The sequence below is a fragment of the Sus scrofa genome, chromosome 14 (assembly GCF_054392235.1).
Source record: "Sus scrofa isolate SSC_HxYL_T2T_F1_AM1 chromosome 14, Sscrofa_HxYL_maternal_Yorkshire_Landrace_v2.0, whole genome shotgun sequence".
NCBI lineage: Eukaryota > Metazoa > Chordata > Mammalia > Artiodactyla > Suidae > Sus > Sus scrofa.
Window position 1 is genome coordinate 132,596,796 of NC_139396.1, and position 24,867 is coordinate 132,621,662.

General features: G+C 37.2%; 1 protein-coding gene across 7 annotated transcripts in view; it reads right to left on the reverse strand.

Moving 5' to 3' along the window:
• The window catches only part of HPSE2 (heparanase 2 (inactive)), a 760,216-nt gene that overhangs the window by 232,090 nt on the left and 503,259 nt on the right, over nucleotides 1-24,867 (reverse strand). For all 7 annotated transcript variants that reach the window (XM_084995064.1, XM_021072270.2, XM_021072269.2 and 4 more), the window contains one exon: nucleotides 12,187-12,360. In XM_084995064.1, coding sequence (XP_084851190.1) covers nucleotides 12,187-12,360 — 174 coding nt within the window. The remainder of the gene's footprint in view (nucleotides 1-12,186; nucleotides 12,361-24,867) is intronic.

A 24,867-nucleotide genomic window follows, 5' to 3' on the forward strand; every position in this document is an offset into this window, starting at 1 on the left:
TAGAATGTAGAACAACAGAAACTCTCATTCATTGCTGATGGGAAGGCAAAATGATATGGTCACTTTTGAAGTCTGGTGGTTTCTTGCAAAACAAAAAATATTCTTGCCATACAATCCAGCAATCATATTTCTTGTTTCTACCCAAAGGAGTTGAAAATTTATGTCCTCATTTTTTCTGCACAAGGATTTATAACATGTTTATTCACAAGGGCCAAAACTTGGAGGCAAGAAAGATATTCTTCAGTAGGTGAATGCATAAACCGTGGTACATCCACACAATAGAGTATTATTCATCACTAAAAAGACACAAGTCAAAAGACATGAAAAGACATGAAGGAAACAAATGCACATTAAGTGAAAGAAGCCTAAGATTGGCTACATACTGTAGTATTCCAACTATATGACATTTCAGAAAAGGAAAAATAATGGAGATTGTAAAAAGATCAGTGGTTGCTAAGGGTTTTGGGGGAGGAGGGAAGGATGAAGAGGTGGAGCACAGAGGATGTGTGAACAGTAAACACTCTGTATGATACTATAATGATGGATTATATGATACTATAATGATGGATACTATAATGATACATCTGTCTAAATCCATTGTATGTGTTTACCAAAAGTGAGCCATAACGTAAACTGAACTTTGGGTAATTATAATGTATTAATGTATGTTCATCAGTTGTAACAAATGTACCATTCTGGTGGGGGATGTTGATAGCAGGGGATGCTATGAATGTGTAGGAGCAAGGAATATATGGGAAATTTCTACGTTTTTCTCAATTTTGCTGTGAACCTAAAAATGCTCTAAAAATAAGTTAATTTGGATATAAAGAGATACTAGGGATATACACACACAGAGGGAAGGCCTTGTGAAGACATAGTGAGAAGGTGGCCATCTGCAAGGTGAGACGAGAGGCCTCAGAAAAATAAAACAGATCTGCCGATGTTAGACCTATATGTTAGATCTCTAGCTTCTAGAATAGTGATAAATTTTTGTTGTTTAGGGAGAAAAAAAAAAAAAACCACAGGGAAATTTACAACCTTGGACTCCTATATTAGAAAAAAGAAAGATCTCAAGTCAATTATCTAAGTTTCTATCTCAAGAATGGAGAAAAAAAGAGGAATCTACATTCAAAGCAAGAAGAAGAAATGAAATAATAAAAATTAGAATATAAAATGATATTAAAAAATGGAGAAAAATCAATGAAAGTAAAAGTTGGTTCTTTGAAAAGATCAACAAAACTGACATAACCTTTAACTAGAATGACCAAGAAAAAAAAGAGAGAAACCATAGATGACAAAATTAGGAATGAAAGAGGATAAACTACTAAGGACCTCACATAATTAAAAGGATAAGGGACTACTATGAAAAACTTCATGCCAATAATTTACACAACTTAGATGAAATAAAAACATTTTCAAGAAAGATACAAATTATTAAAATCAACTCAAAAAGAAACAGAAAGTCTGAGTAGGCCTATGACAACAAAAAATTTAGTCATTAAAATTATTCCTACAAAGAAAGCTGAGATTAAGTGATGAGTTCTACGAGTATTTAAGGAAGAAATAATGCATGATTCTTCACAAACTCTTCCAGAAAATGGAGGAAGAGGGAACAATTCCCAACTTATTTTATTCCTCTGATTCCAAAGCCATATAAAGACATACAAGAAAACTACAGATTAATATATCCTTCATAAACGTAGATTCAAAAATATCCAACAAAGTATTTACAAACTGAAACCAGCAATATAGAAAAAAGTATTATAATATCATGACCAAATGACATTTATACCAAGAATGCATGGCTGATTTAATATCAAAACTCAAATCATGTAAAATACCATATTAATAGAATAAAAGACCAAAACTACATTATTATCTCAATAAATGCAAAAGAAAAACTGTCTTTTACAAAATCCAACACCAATTCCTGATAAATACTCTCAGCAATCTATAAATAGAAGGGAAATTCTTCAGTCTAATAAGTAGTATCTAAGAAAAATCTACATACTACATACTGGTAAAATACTGAATGTTTAATAGTAAAACATTGTAAACGAAATACTAAATATTTTCGCTCTAAGGTTGAGAACAAGGCAAGGATGTGTGCTCTTTCCATTTATATTCAACATTTGTATTAGAGGATTTAGCTAGTGAAATCAGGCAAGAAAAAGAAATAAAAGGCACCTCAATTGGAAAGGAAGATGTAAAACTGTATTCTCAGACAACATACACTGTATACAGAAAATCCTAAAGAATTCACACATGTAGGGGAAAATATACAAGAGCTAAAAATCAAGTTCTTAGAGTTCCTGTCATGGCTCAGCAGAAAAAAACCTGACTAGAATCCATGAAGACGTGGGTTCTATCCTTGGCCTTGCTCAGTGGGTTAAGATGCTGTGTGGCCCTGAGCTGTGGTTTAGGTCATAGACATGGCCTAAACCACATTGAATCCCACGTTGCTGTGGCACAGGCCAACAGCTGCAGCTCTGATTCGATCCATAGCCTTACAACTTCCATATGTTTCAGGTGTGGCCAAAAAAAAAAGCAAAAAGAAATAAAGAAATAAGATAAAAATAAAAATTTAGTTCAGCAAGATAAAAGGTCAATATATAAAATCAATTGTATTTCTAAATACCACCAATGAACAATATAAAAATGAAGTTAGAATAATTCCATTTACATTGGTACCAAAAAGAATAAAATACTTAAGAATAAAGTTAACAAAAGTGCTAAACTTGTACACTGAAAACTACATAACATTCCTGAGAAAAATTTAAAATTAAATGGGACATCATCTATGCTCTGTAGGAAGACCAATATTATTGAGATAGCAATTCTCCCTAACTGATCTATAGATTCAATGCTCTGTATTAAAAATTCCAGTAGGCTTTATTAAGGAAATTAACAAGCTGACCCTAAAATTTACATGGATATGCAAACACCTAGAATAGTCAAACAATTTTGAAAAAGAATAGAGTCACAGGACTTACACTTCCCAATTTCAAACTCATTATAAAATTATTGTAATCAAGACACTGTTAAAAAAAAAAGGAGAGAGAGAGAATGGATTGGTGGTTACTAGAGGAAGGTGTGAGGGTGGTAAAATGGGTGAGGGTGATCAAAAGGTACAAATTTGCAGTTATAACATAAATAAGTCTTTAGGATATAATGTAAAGCATGGCGATTATAGTTAATAATACTGTATCATATATTTGAAAGTAGCTAAGAGAGTAGATTTTAAAAGTTCTCATCACAAGCTTAAAATATTTGTAACTACATGAGGTGTTGGATAGTAACCAAACTTATCATAGTAACCATTTTGGAATAAATACATATCAAATTTTTTAAAAAGATAATATACCCTAATATAGCAGTTCAAGAACAGACACACAGATCAGTGGAAGAGATGAACCCATTTATGATCAACTGATTTTTTTTTTTTTTTTTTTTTTGGTTTTTTAAGGCCACACTTGTGGCCTATGGCGGTTCATTTCCAAGCTAAGGATAGAATCAGAGCTATAGCTGCCGGCCTACACCACAGCCACAACAACACAGGATCTAAGCCTCATCTGTGACCTACACTACAGCTCACAGTAACGCCGGATCCTTAACCCACTGAGAGAGGCCAGGGACAGAAACTGCATCCTCAAGGATACTAATCAGATTTGTTTCTGCTGAGCCGCAATGGGAACTCTATGATCAACTGATTTTTGACAAAAGTGTCAAGAGAGTTCATTAGGGAAGGGATAAGCTTTTAAATAAACAATCCTGGGACAATTTGAAGACCACATGCAAAAAGATGAATTTAGATTCTTACTTGACAACATTCTCAAAAATTAATTCCTAATGGATTTTATGCCCAAACTAAGAGCAAAAACTATAAAGCACTTAGGGAAAAAATACTAATACTTTGGGTTAGGCAAAGATATGATACCAAAAACACAATACACAGAATAAAAAATTGGTAAGTTGAACTTTATCAAAATTCAAAAGGTCTGAACTAAGGTATAGACTGGGAGAAAATATTTGCAAATCATATGTTTCATAAAGATCTTATATGCAGAATATATTTAAAACTCTTACAGCTGAATAATATGATATCATAATTAAAAAGACAAAAGATTTCAGTAGACATACATTTCACTAAAGAAGATGTAAGAATGGCTGATAAGCACATAAAAAGATGCTCAACATTACTTGTTATTAGAGAAGTACTAATCAAAGCTATGTTAAGATTCTACTTCAAACCCACTAAAATGGCTGCAATCAAAAAGATAAACATTAACAAGTATTTCTAAAGGTGTAGAAAAACTAATCCTCACACATATCTGGGGAAAATGTAAAATGGTATACCTACTTTGGATAGCAGTGTGGTATTTGTTAAAGAATAAACATAAATTTACCATGTATCCACTCCTCACCCATGTATCTTCCTAAGACAAATGAAAGTATATATCGATACCAAGATTTATATGTGAATATTTAGAGCAGCATTATTTATCATAGCTAAAAAGTAGAAATAATCTAAATGTCTGTCATCGGGTGAATGGAAAAGCAAAATGTGATACATGTATATATATGTGTATGTGTACATATATAAATTCAAACATTGAAATACTATTCAGCAATTAAGAGGAATGAACTACTTTTACATGCTACAACATGGATACACCTCAAATCATGCCAAGTGAAGAAGTTCCCTTGTGGTGCAGCAGGTTAAGGATCCTGCATTGCTGCACCTGTGTTGCAGGCCACAACTGTGGTATGGGTTTGATCCCTGGGCTGGGATCTTCCACATGCTGAAGGTGCAGCTAAAAAAAACCAAAAAAACCCCAAAAACATGCTAACTGAAAGAATTCAAATGCAAAAGACTACATGTTGTATGATTCCAGTTACAGGAAACATACATTTGAGTTTCCGGGGAGCTGGGAATGGTTACAGAAACCAAAAACTGACATGAAGGATCTTTTAGGAGTTACAGAGATATTCTAAAATTGGACTATAGAGATGGCTGTACAAGTCTATAAACTTACTTAAATAGCATGAGAGTATGTATGCAGATGGGAGTATGTGGACAGAGAATAGAGAAGATAAATATGATGAAGGTGAGAAGCAGGCAGGGAGAAGGAAAGGAGAAAAATGAGGAGGTAAAGAAAGTATATTTTTTTTCTCATTTTGCCTTTTCTTCATCTCTTCTCCACTAGCCATCACTCTATCCAACAAAAACACAGTTCTCTAAAGCTCTGGGCTATGGTCTAGCTTCATTATTTGGCAATGTGTCTGAAGACAGTGGCTCAACCCTGTGTTTGGCCTTCAGAATGCTATAACTGATACATATACACAAGTATACATAATCAAAATGTATAAGTGGCTATACATAAATATATAATATATTTATCCATATAGACACAGACTAAAAGCTTAATAAGGCAGTCCACCATCTCCTCCTTGCCCATCCACCAGCTGAGCTCCACTATCGGCACGTATGCCACCCTGTCGCCCACCAAGCGCCTGGTCCATGCATCTGAGCCCTACGGCAAGCATTCGCAGGAGCTGTATGCCACAGCCACCCTCCAGAGGCTGGGGATCCTGGCAGGAGAAAACTATAATTAAAAAAGAGACATGGGAAGATGACAGAATAGAAGAACCAGAGCTCAATTTCTCTCCTAAAAACAACAAAATTCACAACTAAAGACTGAGCACTCTTCACCCAAATGGAAACCTTAAAAAAGATACCCTACTCCAGAAGAAAAAGAGGAGGACGCATCAACAGGTAGGAGGGGTGATTTTGCAATGTAAACAACCCCATATCTCCTGGGTGGGAAGCTCCACAGACTGAAAATTAACTGGTTCACAGAGACTCACCTACTAGAGTGAGAGTTCTAAGCCCCACCTCAAAACCTCACGTGCGGGGATCTGGCACGGGGAGAAAGAGCCCCTGGAGCATCTGGCATTGAAGGCCAGTGGGGCTTGTGTGCCAAGAGCTCCACAGGACTGGGGTAAACGGAGACCCCCATTCTTAAAAGGCACACATGGACTATAATGTCCACTGGGTCCCAGGGCAAAGCAAAGTCTCCATGGGAATCTGGGTCAAACCTGACTGCAGTTCTCGGAGGACATCCTGGGAAAATACAGGTGAATATGGCTTGTTGTGAGGGAAGAACACTGAAAGCAAAGCTCTCAGGAATATTCAGCAGCTGCCTTTCTCTGCAGGTGGCCATTTTGGGAAAATCTGGCCCCACCCGTCAGTCAGTGCCGAGAAGCCCCAGGGCAAACAACAATCCTGGTGGGATCACAGCCCCGCCCCTCAGTAAACAGGCTCCCTAAAGACCCCTGAGGCACACAGCTGCCTCTAACCCAAACAGAGACTAAGCCCCACCCACCAGAGGGATTAGAATCAGCTCCACCTACTAGGGGGCAGGCATCAGCCCCTCCCATCAGGAAGCCTTCAGGAAGCCCCCATACTGACTTCAGCCACAAGGGGGGGCAGACACCAGAAGTGAGAGAGGCCACAACTCTATTATCTGTCAAAAGGTCACCACACCAAAAACCTATAAAAATGAAAAGACAGAGGACTATGCCTCAGATGAGGGAGAAAGGAAAAACCCCAGAAAAAGCGCTAAGTGAGGAGGAGATTCTCAGCCTCCAGGAAAAAGGCTTTAGATTGTTGATGCTGAAGATGATGCAAGACATTGGGAATAAACTGGAGGCAAAGATGGATAACTTACAGGAAACACTGACCAAAGAGATACAAGGTATAAAACTTAAACAAGAAGAGATGCAAAACACAATAACTGAAATAAAAACTTCACTAGAAGCAGCGAACAGCAGCATACAGGAGGCAGAAGAACAAACAAGCGAGGTGGAGGACAGATGCGTGGAAATTACGGATGCAGAACAGAAAAGAGAAAAAAGACTGAAAACAAATGAAGAGAGTCTCAGAGATTTCTGGGACAACGTGAAACGCTCCAACATCCGTATTATAGGGGTGCCAGAAGGAGAAGAAAGAGAGAAGGGGACAGAAAACATATTCCAAGAGATAATAGCCGAAAACTTCCCTAACATGGGGAAGGAACCACTCACTCAAATCCAGGAAGCACAATGAGTACCATATAAAATAAACCCAAGGAGGAATACACCAAGACACATACTAATCAAACTGACCAAAATTAAAGACAAAGAGAAAATCTTGAAAGCAGCCAGGGAAAAGAAACAAGTAACATACAAGGGAACCCCGATAAGGTTATCAGCAGATTTTTCAGCAGAAACTCTGCAGGCCAGAAGGGAGTGGCACCATATACTTAACGTGATGAAAGGAAAAAAACCTCCAACCAAGATTACTCTACCCAGCAAGGCTCTCGTTCAGATTTGAAGGAGAAATCAAAACCTTCACAGATAAGCAAAAGCTGACAGAATTCAGCAACACTAAACCAGCCTTACAACAAATATTAAAGGAACTTCTATAGGCACAAAAGAACAAGAGAAGAAGGAAAGAAAAAAAAGCAGCAAAAACAAATCCAAAGTAACTAATAAAATGGCAATAAGAACATACATATCAATAATTACCTTAAATGTTAATGGACTAATTGCCTCAACCAAAAGACACAGACTGGCTGAATGGATACAAAAACAAGACCCATATATATGCTGTCTTCAAGAGACCCACTTCACTTCTAGGGACATATACAAATTGAAAGAGAGAGGATAGAAGAAAATATTTCATGCAAACGTGGATCAAAAGAAAGCTGGAGTAGCAATACTCATATCAGACAAAATAGACTTTAAAATCAAGAATATTTTAAGGGACAAAGAAGGACATTACATAATGATCAAAGGATCAATCCAGGAAGAAGATGTAACAATTTTAAATATCTACGCACCCAACACAGGTTCACCACAATATATAAGGCAACTGCTAACAACCTTAAAAGGAGAAATTGACAGTAACACAATAATAGTGGGGGATTTTAACACCCCTCTTACAGCAATGGACAGATCAACCAGACAGAAAATCAATAAGGAAACACAGGCCCTGAATGATGCATTAAACCAGATGGATTTAATAGATATTTATAGGACATTTCATCCAAAAGCAATAGAATACATATTCTTCTCAAGTGCACATGGAACATTGTCTAAGACTGATCACATCCTGGGCTACAAATCCAACCTTGGTAACTTTTAAGAAGGTTGAAATCATATCAAGCATCTTTTCCGACCACAACGCTACACGACTGAAAATCAACAAGAAGAAGAAAAAACTGCAAAAAACACAAACACGTGGAGACTAAACAACATGCTACTAAACAACCAATGGATCACTGAAGAAATCAAAGAAGAAATTAAAAAATACCTGGCAGCAAATGACAATGAAGATAACGACACTCCAAAACCTATGGGATGCAGCAAAAGCCCTTCTAAGAGGAAAGGTGAGAGCAATACAAGCCCACCTCAGGAAACAAGAAAAAGCTCAGATAAACAAGCTAACTTTACATCTAAAGCAGCTCAAGAGAGAAGAACAGACAAGACCTAAAGTTAGCAGAAGGAAAGAAGTCATATAGATCAGAGCAGAAATCAATGAAATAGAAATGAAGAAAACCATAGAAAAGATCAATGAAACGAAAAGCTGGTTCTTTGAAAAGATCAACAAAATTGATAAACCCCTAGCTAGACTTATCAAGCAAAAAAGAGAGAGGACTCAAATCAATATAATTAGAAATGAAACAGGAGAAGTTACAATGAACATCACAGAAATACAAAGGATCGTAAGAGACTACTATATGCAACTATATGCCAATAAAATGGAAAACCTAGAAGAAATGGACAAATTCTTAGAAAAGTACAATCTTCCAAGACTAAACCAAGATGAAATAGAAAAGATAAATGGACCAATCACAAGAACTGAAATTGAAACTGTGATTAAAAAACTTCCAACAAACAAAAGTCCAAGACCAGATGGCTTCACAGGCGAATTCTATCAAACATTTAGAGAAGAGCTAACACCTCTCCTTCTGAAACTATTTCAAAAAATTACAGAGGAAGGGATACTCCCAAACGCATTCTATGAGGCTACCATCACCTTGGTACCAAAACCAGACAAAGATTCCACAAAAAAAGAAAACTATAGGCCAATTTCATTTTGTATCTATAGAACATAATTGTTAAAAATATTGTAACAAGAAAGTCATTCTTTCATAGACTTTGACATCCTAAACTTTCTTAATCTTCACCTCTTGATACTGGGTACATTTTGCTTTTGTGGTTTGTAGACTATAGTATTCACTGATTTCAAAGGAGAAAAAAAAAGTTAATTGAAGTTAAGCTACTCCAGGAGAAACAACCAAAGAAATGTCTTCTTTGGATTTTCCAATGCCAGATGTGCTCTAGAGAAAGTACTGTTAATAGGATGTGGGTACATGGGAGGATGAGTGATAAGAGGACTGACCAGTTCTCTCATCCCTCCCTAAATCTGGATATAATAATTAAGCTATTACATCTTTCTAAAAAGATAAGATTACAGAGAGGAAAATGGACAAATGACTGGAGAGACAAGTCTAGGCCAGGAGGATGATCAGATAACTTTGGAGGGAGAAAGGCTTGAGTATATACCCCAGAATAGGTGTGAGCAGAATACATTAGATACCTTAAGGGATATGATGCTAGCACAAGAAAGACTATCAGTAGCTGTAAAATGAATGAGAAGAAGCAGCAAAAATAAATCTTCTTCAATCCCTAACAGATATGTTTAGCTGGGCAGACTACTTATTAGTCATATCAAAACACAGAAATATAGTTTTTAAAAGGAAGGTGGAGACAAACAGACCAAATCTAGTCTTCTTGACTAAGACTCAAAAACCATCTATATATACCTTGATAGACATGCTCATAAGAACATTATTAAATAGTTTCTACTTTATTGAATTTTTTAATTCATAGATTTGGTTATTTTCCTATCTATTACTATCTCCTTATTTTCTTATCGATGACTCTGCCTTTTTGCCTCCTCAAAATGAGTCTATGTTTTTGTTAAGCCCTAAAAAGAAACTTAAAAAGATTATGGGAATCAAGTGTTGTGTGACTACAGTGACTAAACAACATCTAAAAAATGTAATTAACCCCATCCCCAAGCTGTTTAGCATAATTTGGGGGCAAGGACGGAAAGGGGAAGCCTCTCAGTTATTTGGAACAGATAGCTACATAAAAAAATATGCATCTCTCCCTATCCATCCCCCCACCAAATCACTCACTTATACTATTTACAGGTTTATTTATTTAGTTTATCTATTTAGTTTAATCATCTCCCATATTCAGAGATGCCAAAAACTCTGGAGGAATTATTCCCATCAATCGCTTGTAAGAAAGTTTTAATTGTTTCGGACTTATCTTCTACCAGCTTAGGTTTTGTTTTTGTTTTTGTTTTTGTTTTGTTTGTTTGTCTGCTATACAAAACAATTTTACTTAGAAATATTTTATAAAGAAAACATGCACTTGAGTCAGAGTATGTATTCTCCAGCTCACCAGAGGCCCTACCACTCTTTACTGTCTTATACTGACCAACTTTAAACATTATAACTGGACAGGTATAATGCCCTGATTGTAGAATGCATATTTTGCTGTGTTTGAGGAAAAGAGCTAGGCCGGGTGGAGTCTGATACTGGAGCAGGGTAAAGTTAGGTGGGGTGGTCATGAGACAACATAAAATATCAAAGAATGTCAAGCAGTATGAAATAGAAGATGGGGAGGGAAGGAATCAGTAAATGGCTTTGCCTCCTATGCAGTAATTTTGCCTCACTCCAAACTGATCATATCACTCCTGCTTTTGTCCTAGGATGTTTGATACCTAGACTGTTTGGGAACTTGAAAAATCTCAGGCTACCCTAGTGACACCCCCATAGCCAAATTATTAATTCAGCTCAGGTCTCCATTTAGCACCTAACTCTCCTTCACTCTCTCTCACTCCAGGGAAGGAAAAGAGAGAGAGCTACATTCCAATTAATGGCTACTGATAGGAAAAAAGGCACCTGTGCCTATAAAATCCTCATCCCTTGCTACCTTATGAGAATCTCAAATTCTAGAAGTAAATACACACATGTGCCTGTATATGTGTACACACACACACACACACACACACACACACAGTGTGGGTTAGCTACAGATATATGAGGCTGTGGATAAAAATGCTGATATAAATTTGTAACAGTAATTTTAAGACAATTCTTGGTTTGTTATACTCTATTGTTTTATTCTAAGGTTTACCAAAAAAGTTTTTTAATTATGAAATCAGAATATTTTCAAATTTATACTATCCATAATTTAAACCATAACCATACTAATTAACTCAATAACATTAGAGTCATAGAATCTATAGAATATCTATATATCAAACACATCATTAGGAAAAATTGTGTTATTTAGGCACTATTTCTCTAAAGTGTGTTCCATGGTATTTTGTTCTATGAGATGATAAGAGATCTCTCAAATGCACACAGAGTGCAATGATTAAACAGCACTGCCTACCTAATTTTCAGGGCCCCATGCAAAATGAAAATGTGGTCCCCTTGTTTAAAAAATGAAGATGGAAAAAGCAGAGCAATAAACCAAGCGTGGGTCTCTTATAAGCAAAGGACCCTATGTGACTGCACAGGATGCATATCCTGAAACCAACCCTGGTTATGTGATTTAACAAATGCTGGGTTAAAAAAAAAGTTACACAGATTTTATTGCAACAGGACTTCTCAGAGCCTTTTATACATTAATGTGCATGGTGAACCTTCAAGAGGTACATATACTATAGGGCCAAATACAGTCAACTAAACTCTTGAATTATTATAAGGGTCATTTTGTAGGACCAGTGTTCCATAAAAAATACATCAAAAAAGGAAGCTGAGGCTGTGCAGATGGATTGTATTTAGTTTAACATTCATTTGTTAATCACAAATCACATTTGGCATTTCCCCTATATTTGGAATGAGGTAAAGAGAAGATATCTACAGATGCAAATGGTATGGTTTCAGTAAATCTACTCCCTAAATGTTCAGTCTTTGACTATTGGGAAGGTCAACTCAGTGGTCAAATAACTCAAGTGTTTTCTGGGCCACTGTGCTAGAGATGGTATGAAACTATATCCCAGGCCAACTTATTTTTTACCCTTGTCATTTCAGAGGAAATAGCATCCTTACTTACCATTACCCAGTTCCCAAGAAATGTTGTACTTTTTGCTGGCACTGTACTTCAGCAGACTCAGGGCACTAGAACTGTTCCAGGAGTTATTTGGATTACGACGCAGTGCATTTAGAGCAAATATCAGGTGGAGTCCAGAGCAATCAGCAAAGTTATAAAGTTTGTCTAGAGACCTGGCTGGGAAGAAGCAGAGAAAGGCTTGTAACTTTCAAACCAACATCCCAACAAAAGGAAAACATTAGCAACTACAAAAAGCATTTCTATAAGCTTCCTGCTAATAGAAATTACACATGAGGCTTCTAAAAGGGACTATTACTATTTGGTTCAGGATACATTTCAATGTGATTTTAGAATGGAGCACACACAACTCTAGATAAAGGTTGCAAATTGGCAACCAAGTCTGGTCCACAGTATATTTTGTTAACAAAAAACTGAATTGTTAACATTTAAAAATGGAAAGACATCTAGCAAACCCACTGCTGGGTATCTATCTGGAGAAAATCATAATTCAAAAAGATACATGTACCTCAAAGTTCATTGCAGCACTATTTAAACAGCTGAAACATGGAAGCAACCTAAATGTCCATTGACAGAGGAATGGATAAGAAGATGTGGTACATATATAAAATGGAATATTACTCAGCTATAAAAAAGAATGAAATAATGCCATTTGCAGCAACATGGATGAACCTAGAGATTATCAAGCTAAGTGAAGTTAGATGGTGAAAGACTGACATATGGACTCTTAAAAAAGAATACAAGTGAACTTACACGCAGAACAGAAACAGACTCATGGACTTTGAAAAACAAATGGTGGAGTTCCCGACGTGGCTCAGTGGTTAACGAATCCGACTAGGAACCATGAGGTTGTGGATTTGATCCCTGGCCTCACTCAGTGGGTTAAGGATCTGGCATTGCCGTGAGCTGTGGTGTAGGCTGGCAGCTACAGCTCTGATTAGACCCCTAGCCTGGGAACCTCCATGTGCCACGAGTGTGGCCCTAGAAAAGACCAAAAAAAAAAAAAAAAAAAAAAAAAAAAAGGAAAAAGAAAAGAAAAACAGATGTTTACCAAAAGGGACAGATGGGGAGAAGAGGGACAGACTGAGGGTTTGGGATTGACGAACTCACACAGAGGTATATGGAATGATCGGCCACTGGGACCTGCTGTATAGCACAGAGAACTCTACCCAATATTCTGTGATAATCTATATGGGAAAAGAATCTGCAAGAGAATGCAGATGTGTATAATTGAATCACTTTGTTGTACAGCAGAAATTATCACAACACTGTAAATCAATTATACTTCAATAAAGCCTTAAAATGAAAAAAAAATGTAAATATATGACAAAGTAGCTAGATTTCCAGCTTTTCTTGAAAAATCAGAAAATCTGGCACTGCTGGACCTATACTCCTTTATGGAATGACAGGAATAGTGTCAGGAGACAAGGTCAGCAAAATGACTGGCTGGAGAGTTTAGCCTAGTGACACTTTCAAAATATTTTTTCACTCAATTCCTTATTTCCAATATTTCTGGGACTGGAACTACCATAACCACTATTGGAAATAATGTGTTCATTGTCAGGTTGGTCCCTAATACTGCAAATGCTGTTCACCATATGTCCCATACCCACCCCATTCCTTCACATCAATTGCTACCATTCTACTTCTGGCATTCATTCTCAGCATGAATTATCAAAGGAATGCACTTGCCTGTCTACTTCTAGATGCTTCCCATTCGTCAATATTCATCTTCCCCCAATCACTTTCATCAGTTTAACTTACTCGTCAAAGCATTAGTGGATTTTCAACACCACTGTTTTCTTTAGTTCACGGCCTCTGCAAAGCAACCATAATCCTCCCCAAATATGAATTATTGAATTACTGTGAATCAAATAATTCATTGTGGGGGTCACCTTAACTATCCTTTTATTTATATATTTTTTACTTTTAAAAAATAAAAGTATAGTTGATTTACAATGTCGTGCTGTTCAGGAAAGGGACCCAGTCAGGTGTGTGTATAAAATTCTAATATGTATAATTTTTCTCATACTATATATATAAAACACATATATAAAGATTTATATTTATATATTTATATATTATTAATTATACATTAATTTGTCTCATATATTGTCATATATAATATAAATGATATATACACTGGGTCAGATTTATATAATTTTTAATATATTATACATATTCATATATATATGATTTTTCTCATATTATTTCCATCATGTACTACTCCAAGAGATTGGACATAGTTCCCTGTGCTGTAAAGTTGGACATCATTGCCCATCCATTTTATATGTAATAGTTTGCATCTACTAATGTGAAACGCTCAGGCTATCCTACTCCCTTTCTCCTTTCCCTTGGCAAACATAAGTCTATTCTTGTCTGTGAGTCTGTTTCTATTCGTAGATAACTTTAATTTGTGCCATATATTCCACATATAAGTGATATCAATAACTTGATATGATAACTTGATATGATAACTTGATATGATAACTTGATATGATACCATGTGGTATTTCTCTTTACCTTCTGTTTTACTTCACCTAGTGTGAGAATCTCTAGTTACACCCATGTTGATGAAAATGGAATTATTTCGGGGTTTTTTGTTTTTGGTTTTTTTGCTTTTGCCTTTTTTTTTTTCTCTTTTTTTAGTGCTGCACCTGCATATGGAAGTTCCCAGGGCTAGGGGTTGAATTAGGGCTGCAGCTTCCAACCTATACCACAGCCACAGTAATGACAGATCCGAGCCACATCTGCGACCTACACCACAGCTCAGGGCAACACTAGGTCCTTAATCCACTGAGTGAGACCAGGGATTAAACATGCATCCTCATGGATATGAGTTGGGTTTGTTGCCTCTGAGCCACAAAGGGAACTCCCATTTTATTCGTCATTATGGCCGAGTAATACCACATCTTCTTTATCCATTTCCCTGTCAATGAACATTTAGGTTTTTTCCACTGTATTGGCTATTGTGAATAGAGCTGCAATGAACATACAGGTGCATGTATCCTTTTGAATTGCAGTTCTGTCTGGATATATGCCCAGGAGTGGGATTGCTAGATCATACAGTAGTTCTGTATTTAATTTTGCAAGGAACCTCCATACTGTTTTGCCTAGTGGTTGTCCCACTTTGCATTCCAACCAACACTGTAAGAGGGTACCCTTCTCTCTGTACCCTCTCCAGCACTTGTAATTTGGAGACTTATTAATGATAGCCATTCTGAACAGTGTGAGGTAGGACCTCACTGTAGTTTTGATTTGCATTTCTCTAATAATTAGTGATGTTGAGCATTTTTTAGCGTGCCTACTGGCCATCCATTATGTCTTCTTTGGAAGACTGTCTCTTTAAGACTTCTGCCCATTTTTTGAAGGGGTTGTTTGTTTTTTTACTGTTGAGTTGTAGGTGTTGTTTGTTTATTTTGGATATTAAGCCCTTGTCAGCTGCATCATTTGCAATTATTTTCTTCCATACCTTAGGTTGTCTTTTCCTTTTTAATATTTTTATCATTTTCTTAGCTGTGCAAACGCTTGTAAGTTTGATTAGGACCCATTGGTTTATTTTTGTTTTTCTTTCTTTCTTTCTTTCTTTCTTTCTTTCTTTCTTTCTTTCTTTCTTTCTTTCTTTCTTTCTTTCTTTCTTTCCTTCCTTCCTTCCTTCCTCCCTCCCTCCCTCCCTCCCTCCCTCCCTCCCTCCCTTCTTTCTTTCTTTCTTTCTTTCTTTTTTGTCTTTTTGCCATTTCTTGGGCCGCTCCCACGGCATATGGACACTCCCAGGCTAGGGGTCGAATCGGAGCTGCAGCCACCAGCCTACGCCAGAGCCACAGCAATGCGGGATCCGAGTCTCATCTGCAACCCACACCACAGATCATGGCAACGCCAGATCCTTAACCCACTGAGCGAGGCCAAGGATCAAACCCGCAACCTCATGGTTCCTAGTCGGATTCGTCAACCACTGAGCCACGACAGGAACTCCATATTTTTTGTTATTATTTCTATTGCCTTCGGAGACTGACTTAGGAAAACACAGTTTATGTCAGACAATGTTTTGCCTACATTCTCTTCTAGGAGTTTTGTTGTGTCTTGTCATATGTTTAACTCTTTAAGCCATTTTGAGTTTATTTTTGTGCATGGCATGAGGGTGTGTTCTAGTTTCATTAATTTACATGCAGCTGCCAGTTTTCCCAGTACCATTTGCTAAAGAGATTGTCTTTTTCCAATTTTATATTCTTGCCTCCTTCGTCAAAGATTAATTGACCGCAGGTGTCTGGGTTTATTTCCGGGCTCTCTATTCTGTTCCATCGATTTGGTTGTCTGTTTTTGAACCAGAACCACACTCTGTTGAATACTGGAGCTTTGTAATATTGTCTGAAGTCTGGGAGAGTTATGCCTCCTGCTTGTTTTTTTGTTTTCGTTTTTGTTTTTTTCCTGCAGATTGCTTTGGCAATTCTGGGTCTTTTATGGTTCCGTATAAACCTTTAGATTATTTGCTCTAGTTCTGAGAAATTCGATAGGGATCACATTAAATCTGTAGATTGCTTTACATAGTATGGCCACTTCAACAATATGAATTCTTCCAATCCAGGAGCATGGAATATTTTTCCACTTCTTTGAATCTTCTTCAGTTTCCTTGAGTAATGTTTTATGTTCTCGGCATATAAGTCTTTGAACTCCTTGGTCGGGTCTATTTCTAAGTATTTAGTACTCTGGAGTGCGATTTTAAAAGGTATTGTATTTTTATATTCCTTTTCTATTATTTCATTGTTAATATACAGAAATGCAACTGATTTCTGAATGTCAACCTTGTATCCTGCTGCTTTGCTGAATTTGTTGATCATTCAAGGTTTTTTTTTTTGTGTGTGGAGTCCTTAGGTTTTTCTCCATATAGTATCCTGTCAAACTGCAGAGAGTGACAGTTCTACCTCTTCTCTTCCAATTTGTGATAACCTTTTATTTCCTTTGTTTCTCTGATTTCTGTGGCTAGGGATTCCAATACCACGTTGAATAAAAGTGCTAAGAGAGGGCATACTTTGCTTGTTCTAGATTTTAGCAGGAAGGCTTTTAGCTTTTCTTCTTTGAGTACTATATCAGCTGTTGGTTTGTCATAAGTGGCTTTTATGAGGTTTGGGTGTGGCCCCTCTATACCCACTTTGGTAAGAGTTTTTTCCTTTTTTGTCATGAGGGGGTGTTGGATTTTTGTCAAATGCTTTTTCTGCATCTATTGAGATGATCGTGTGTCTTTTTTTTTACTTTTCTTTTGTTAATGTGCTGCATGACTGATCGATTTATGTATGTTGAACCATCCTTGTGAACTTGGGATGAATCCCACTTGGTCGTAGTGCATGATTGTTTTTATGTGTTGTTGGATTCGGTTGGCTAAAATTTTGTTGAGGATTTCTGTGTCTATATTCATCAAAGATATTGACCTGTAATTTCCTTTTTTGGTAGTGTCTTTACCTGGTTTTGGTATTAGGGTGATAGTGGCATCATAGAGTGTCTTTGGGAGTGTTCCTCCTTCTTCAGTTTTTTGGAAACATTTAAGAAGGATGGGTATAAGTTCTTCTTTGTATGTTTGGTAGAATTCACCCGTGAAGTCATCTGGTCCTAGACTTTTGTTTGTAGGGAGTGTTTTTTATTGCATATTCAATTTCATTTCTTGTGATCGATCTGTTCAAATTACCTATTTCTTCTTGATTCGATTTTGGTGGGATGTATGTTTCTAGAAATCTGTCCATTTTCTAGGTTGTCACATTTGTTGGCATGTAATTGTTCATAGTATTCTCTTACGGTTTTTTTGTATTTCTGCAGTGTCCGTTGAGCTTTCTCCTTTTTCATTTCTTACGGTGTTTATTTGGGTTCTCCCTCTCTTCTTCTTGGCATGTCTGGCCAGAGGTTTGTCAATTTTGTTTACCCTTTCTAAGAACCAGCCCTTGGTTTCACGATGTTTTTCTATTGTTTTTTGAATCTCTATTTTATTGATCTCCTCTCTGATCTTTATGATGTCCATCCTTCTGCTGAATTTAGGTTTTGTTTGTTCTTTTTCTAATTCTTTTAGGTGGTAGGTTAGGCTGCTGATTTGAGATTTTTCTTCTTTTTTGAAGAAGGCCTGTATCCCTGTGAACTTCCCTCTAAGAACTGCTTTTGAGGCATCCCATAGATATTGAATGGTTGTGTTTTCATTGTCTTTTGTCTCAAGGTATTTTTTTTTAATTTCCTTTTTTGATTTCCTCATTGACCCATTTGTATTTCAGCAACGTGTTGTTTGGTTTCCTTGTAGTCAGCTTTCTTCTCATTTTTCCCCCGGTGGTTCATTTCTAGTATCATGCCATTGTGGTCAGAGAAGATGCTTGAAATTCTTTGTGTACTCTTAAATTTGTTGAGATTAGTTTTGTGCCCAAGCATGTGATCAATCCCAGAGAAAGTTCCTTGTGCACTTGAAAAGAATGTATATTTTTTGGGGGGAGGGGGTGGGGAGGGGGTGGGGAGGGATGTAATGCTCTGAAAATATTAATTAACAGTTCCATTGTGTCTAACAGTTCTACTGTGTCATTTAGGATCTCTGTTGCCTTACTGATTTTCTGTCTAGAGATCTGTCCATCGATGTGAGTGGCTTATTAAAGTCTCCTACTACTATTGTATTTGCATCAACTTCTCCTTTTTTATGTCTGTTAGTATCTGTTGTAAGTATTTGGGTGCTCTTATGTTAGGGGCATTTATATCATGGAATGTACTATCCTCTTCTTGAACTGATCCCTTTATCATTAAATAGGGAACTTCTTTATCTTTCTTACAGCCTTTGTTTTAGAGTCTATTTTGTCTGATATGACTATTGCCGCTTCTGTTTTATCTGTCCTTTCCATTTGCATGAAATAACTTTTCTATTCCCTCCCTTTTCATTTATATGTGTCCTTTGCCTTAAAGGTGAGTCTTTTGTGGGTTGCATATTGTAGGCTCTTTTTTTTTTTTAGCCAGTCTTCCAGTCTGTGTCTTTGGAGTGGAGCATTCAGTGGAGCATTGACATTTAAGGTAATTATTCATAAATATGTATTTATTGCCATTTTAAACCTCATTTTCCAGTAGAGTCTACCTTTCTCCTTTGTTCCTTTCTTTTTTTGGTTGGATAATTCCATTTTATTTTATGCTTGAGTCCTCTTCTTCTTAGTTTTTGTAAATGTATTGTTTGGTTTTGATATCTGGTTGCCCTGGTTTTCAAGTATGTTACCCCCTTTCTGTATCTTCTTGCTTTAGTTTGATAGTCACATAGAGGCATACACTTTAAAAAAAAATGTAGGTTTTCTTACTCTCCTTCCTGACATTTTATATTTTCAATGTCCTTTTTCACTTCTTCGAGTTTATCCTTCTGCTGTTCCTTGTGTTTATCATAGATTTCTTAGTTAGGTTTCTTTTTTCTTTTTGATCTGTATACTGACTTATTTAAGCGATTACTCTCCAGTTTGTGATTTCCTCCATCCTATATCTTCTTACTTCTTTCCCATTTAGAGGAGACCTCTCAGTATTTCTTTTAGAATGGATTTAGTATTGCTCTCTTCTTTTAGTTTTTATTTGTTAAAAAAAAATGCTTTATTTCTCCTTCTACTTTAAAAGGTGATCTTGCTGGGTAGAGTATTCTAGGATGCACATTTTTTCCTTTTAGAACTTTGAATATGTCTTGCCACTCTCTCCTGACCTATACCATTTCTGTGGAGAAATTAGCTGATGGCCTTATGGAGGTTCTCTTATAATTATCTTTTTTTTTTTTGCTTGCTGCCTTTAGAATCCTCTCCTTATCTTTAACTTTTGCCATTTTTATTATTATATGTCTTGGTGTAGGTCTGTTTGGTTCAACTTGTTTGGGGCCCTCTGTGCTTCCTGTATCTTGAGATCTGTTTCCTTTGAATACGGAGAGTGTTCAGCCTTAACTTTTTCCAATATATTTTCAGTTCCCCTTTCTTTTCCTTTTCCTTCTGGAATCCCTATTATGCTTAGATCGGCCCACTTTATTTAATCCCATAGATCTCTTATATTTCTTTCATTTTTTTTTTCCATTTGGTTTTTCTGTCTGCTGCCCTGATTGGGTGATTTCCATTATTCTGTCTTCCATGTCACTGATTTGTTCCTCTGCATTATTCATTCTGCTGTTCAGTGCCTTTAACTCAGCTTGTGTCTCTGCAAATGAATTTTCTAATTTTCCTTGGCTCCTCCATACAGTTTCTATTTCCTTTCTAGAGTGATCTGCATTACTGCTCATATCTGCTCTTAATTCCTTCATATCAACTCTTAATTCCTTCAGAATTTCACTATCTCCTTTTTGAACTCATGTCTGTTAGACTGCAGAGGCCTGTTTCATTGTTTGCTCCTTCAGGAGAATTCTCCTATTTTCCTAACTGGGAATATTTCCTGAGCTTCTTCTTTTTGCTTATATTTTTCTTACTCTGTGAGTTAAGGGAAAACGGCTAGTGTGGTCTTGGAGCACTATTTATATGTGTGAGCACTCCTTGGTAGTTTATGAGGGCTTACTTTTTTTGGGTGGGTGGGGCATGCAGGCTGCTTTTTTTTTTTTTTTTTTTTTTTTGGATGCTTGCTTCTCTTTCCTCAGTGTGTGCTGACCGTTATCCCCTTGATAGTGGGTGTGCTGGTGTGTATTCAGTGCGTGCTTCTAGGGAGATGGAGGCAATTGGCAGGGGCTGTAGATAGTGTATAGTTTTTGGGTCCTTGACAGTGGCAAAGACTCCTGGGGAGGTGGTCCAGGCTGCTCCTGGTTGCAGTGTGCTGGGCAGTGGCAGTGGCCCTCATGGAGTGTAGGTGGTGCCCAAAGTGTTTGGCAGTGGCAGTAGCATGTCATGTGCATTCCCAAGGGAGTGAGAGCAACAACAAGTGGGGTTCAGTGGCATTGCCCTCCTCAGTGTCTCCTACAGTGGGGCTGTAGGATCCTGTTTTAGGATCCCTAGTGATTGTGGGCCATGTCCAGCTAGGGAGGCTGAGATGGCTGCAGAGATTTGACCCTATCTCCTGTAGCCTGTGCAAGAGGTGCCCCACTATCTGAGAGCTTTTGTATGCATGGAGAAAGATATTCCTTTGTCAGAGCAAGATATTCAGCCTCTCCTCCTCCTGCCCTCTCCAACAATGGCCCCTTGGTTCTCCTGTTGGCCCAGGCCTTCTCCCACGCTCCCTCAGCTGTGGTGCTCCTTTCCTCAGCCTGTGGTGCACTACTCCCTAGCCCTTCAGGCTGTCTTCTCACAGCTAACCCTTGTCCTCTCCTAGGAACTGACCTCCAAAGCCTGATTCTCAGCACCCAGCCCCCACCAAAGCATCTCAGGTTTTGGTGTCTGGGGGCAGTGGTACCAAGTTCTGTATGGCTCTCTCTCTGCTTTGCCCTCCTCAGTCCAGCTGGTACATTTTTCTCCAAGGCTTTGAGGATCCCCCTCCCTCTGGACTGATCTCCCTATCAGTTAGGCTTCCCAGGGTGCAGATTCCTTTCTTCTTTCACAGCTCCCTCTCAGGAGTGCTGGTCCCATCCTGATATCTTTTTTTTCCTCTTTCTCTCTCCTTTTTTCTCTTTGTTCTCCTCAGTCATGTGAAGGGTTTCTTGCCCTTTTTGGAGGTTTCAGGTCTTTTGCCAGCATTTGCTAGATGTTCTCTGAGAATCATTCTACATGTATATGGTTTTTTTGAAGTGTTTGTGAGAGAAGGTGAGTCCCATGTCTTACTCCTCCACCATCTTTATCCCACCTCCAGATTCTTTATTTTATTTCTATCAGGCATCTCAAGCTTGATGTATCCAAAACCAGAATTCTGATTTGTCTTCCCCTTCTCCCATCTCCAGTCTTCCATATCTCCTAAGATTTTAAATATCAAGTTTATCTTTCTGTGGCTCAAATCAGTAGCTCAAGTTTTCCTTGACTCTTTCTCCCCTCATGAACTATAACCAATCTTTAGCAAATCTTATCAGTTCTACCTTTAAAACATCCCAGGAACCCAACCATTTCCACACCTCTCCTGCTACCACCCTGGTCCAAGCCACTATGATCTCTAGCCTGAATTATTACTATTGATTCTGAGCTACTTTCCTAGCTTTCACCTTTGCCCTCTATTCACCCTGCAGTCTCTTTTGGCCCAACAGCCAGGGTTATGCTTTTAAAATGTGAATATGATCATGTTCAAAACCATGCAGTGGTTTCCTGTGTCATTTAGCATAAGAGCCAAGGTCCTCACAATGGCCAGTAAGATCCTACACAGTCTGGCCCTGCTGTTACTCTGAGCTCATCTCCTATTGCTCTCCCTTACATTCATTCTGGGGCAGCTGCACTGGCCCCATTGCTGTTCTTCACAATCATCAGTCTAATACCTGTCTTAGGCCTTTGCCTCTACCCTCTTCCTAGAATTCTTTCCATAGCCAGCCCCTTGACTTTCTCCCTAACCTCCACTGGGTCTCTGCTCAAATGTTATCTTATCAGTGAGGCTTCTTTAAAATAGCATACCACACAGATTTGTTCTACCCTGCTTTACAGGTCCCATTAACCCACACTGCAGCCACATTAAAGGTAAATTCCATGGGGCGAGGACCTATTTTCTGTTTTATACATTGCTGTAACTCTAGAGACTATAATACTGGCTGGCATATAGTAGGCACTCAATAACTATTTGTTGAATAAACGAATGAATCTTACTCGAAATTTTAGCCATCTAGTTTCTTAGATTAATGGAGCCCTATTTTTTTGTATGTTCCATTGTTATCTGTCTGTTTTCTTTTTAAAGTGCCAAGTGCTGAGGAAAATTGCCATCATTTATATCTTAGTGTGAATTCATTACTCTTATCCATTTGTAATAAAGAGCTGAGATTAGCCCCAAAATGGCTTATGACAGATTGCAGTCTTGGTTCTTGATTTTTAAAAATTTAACCTCTTTGGTACTACTCTAGGTACTGTTTTGTTTCTTTTCTTCCTTTTTGTTTTGCCACAGAACTTCAAGAAGTAATTTCAATGTATCCATGTATTCTTTTTTCTCTACCACTCATTTTTTATGTTCATACCCCAACCTAAATCTAGTCTGTAACCTCATTTTCTGCTTAACCATAGTAGTTTTCTTCTTCTTTTCCTTTTCAGTTTCTTACCAACATCTACCATCATTGACCAGTACCTCCTTGGGGTTCCTTATTTCTACACTTCTGGTTCTCCTCCTTCTCTGTCTCTCTTTTTCTTCTTTTTTCTGACCTTTATATATGGACAGTTCTTAAGGTTTTGTCCTCAGCCATTTTGTCCTTCAGAAGTCTCAAGAACTTTCACAGCATCAACTATCTGCACTATATAGATGACTCCCAAGCCTATCTCTTACATCTTTCTCAGGCCCCAACTCCTCATCTTCAAACTCCTGCTAGACAAATCCTTAAATCTATGTTCCTATGAGATGCCAAGGCAACCTGACTAGAGGACTTAGAGACATTGGCACCCTCTAGTGGAGAGAATAGAAAGTCATCTATAAGTATCTACTTGCTTGGATGAACCTGACAGCAGATGTTGAGAAAGATGACATTTGTTGAGCTAAATATTCAATATTCAAATATTAAATGCTCTATATTCAAATGTATATCATTTTAAAATAAACTCCAGAATATATATTTCTTGAACTAGCAATAATAAATTATTATACAAATCTCTCATTGGGAACTTTCAGTTTCTTACTAGACCATTTATTATGCAACAAATAGGAGTTGGGCTGTGAGAACTCTTCAGCATGGAGACTGTTCTCTGATAGACGCTGTGAAGGATATAATGAGATAAAGTACCAGCCTTGAGGAACTTGACAGTTTAACTGGGTAAATAAGCCATTTGCTCTGGAGAGGTGACTAAATCAAGAGGTAAATGTCCATGTAAGACAGTATCACAGGAGATGTCATAAGGCACTCAGATGCCAACAAATGGTATAGATCCTGAATTTAAAGAAGGTTGAGGTCACTGTAGGGAGATTGGTGTGTCCACTGAGGTATGGTTTAATGGAGGAGAGAGGACTTAAACTTATCCTTAACAAAGTATTTCCCAAACTTCTAGCACTCTAGTTCTCGATTTTTGCCATGTTAATAAACCATATATATTATTTCTCCACATTTTTCATCATACTAGCAATCTTTTAAATAAATACATTTTGCTTTGTCTTAAGCCATAAAATCCATGAAATCACATGTTTGATATGCTTTTGTGTTTGATATATATTTCTTTTTCTAATATGTATGAAACAAACACAGAAAATCTTCATTATATGGAGATAATTTGGTCTAGAAAAAGGCCACTTAAGAAAGATTAATCTACCTAAAAACAGTATCATTCATATGAATTTTTGATGCAAAAATTTGATTAGGGTTTTAGTTTATAAATAAAACTAAAAATTATGACAATAAGTGTATTTCATTGTATACTTAATAACATAAACTGTTATGTCAAATATGAACAATTTGAATGAACAAGATGATATTTAATTAAATACTGAGTATTTTTCTAATAAAATAATTTAACTTTTGTGGCACAATCATATGTATTAAAAAGACATCAAAATAGACCTGTTTTGATCTTATAATATTCAAATTATTTTTAACCAACCTATTTTGTTATCACCCTTGTGAGTTTCTCTTGTTCAGTTAACTGATCTAATTCTTCTAGATCCTTATTTGTTAGCAGA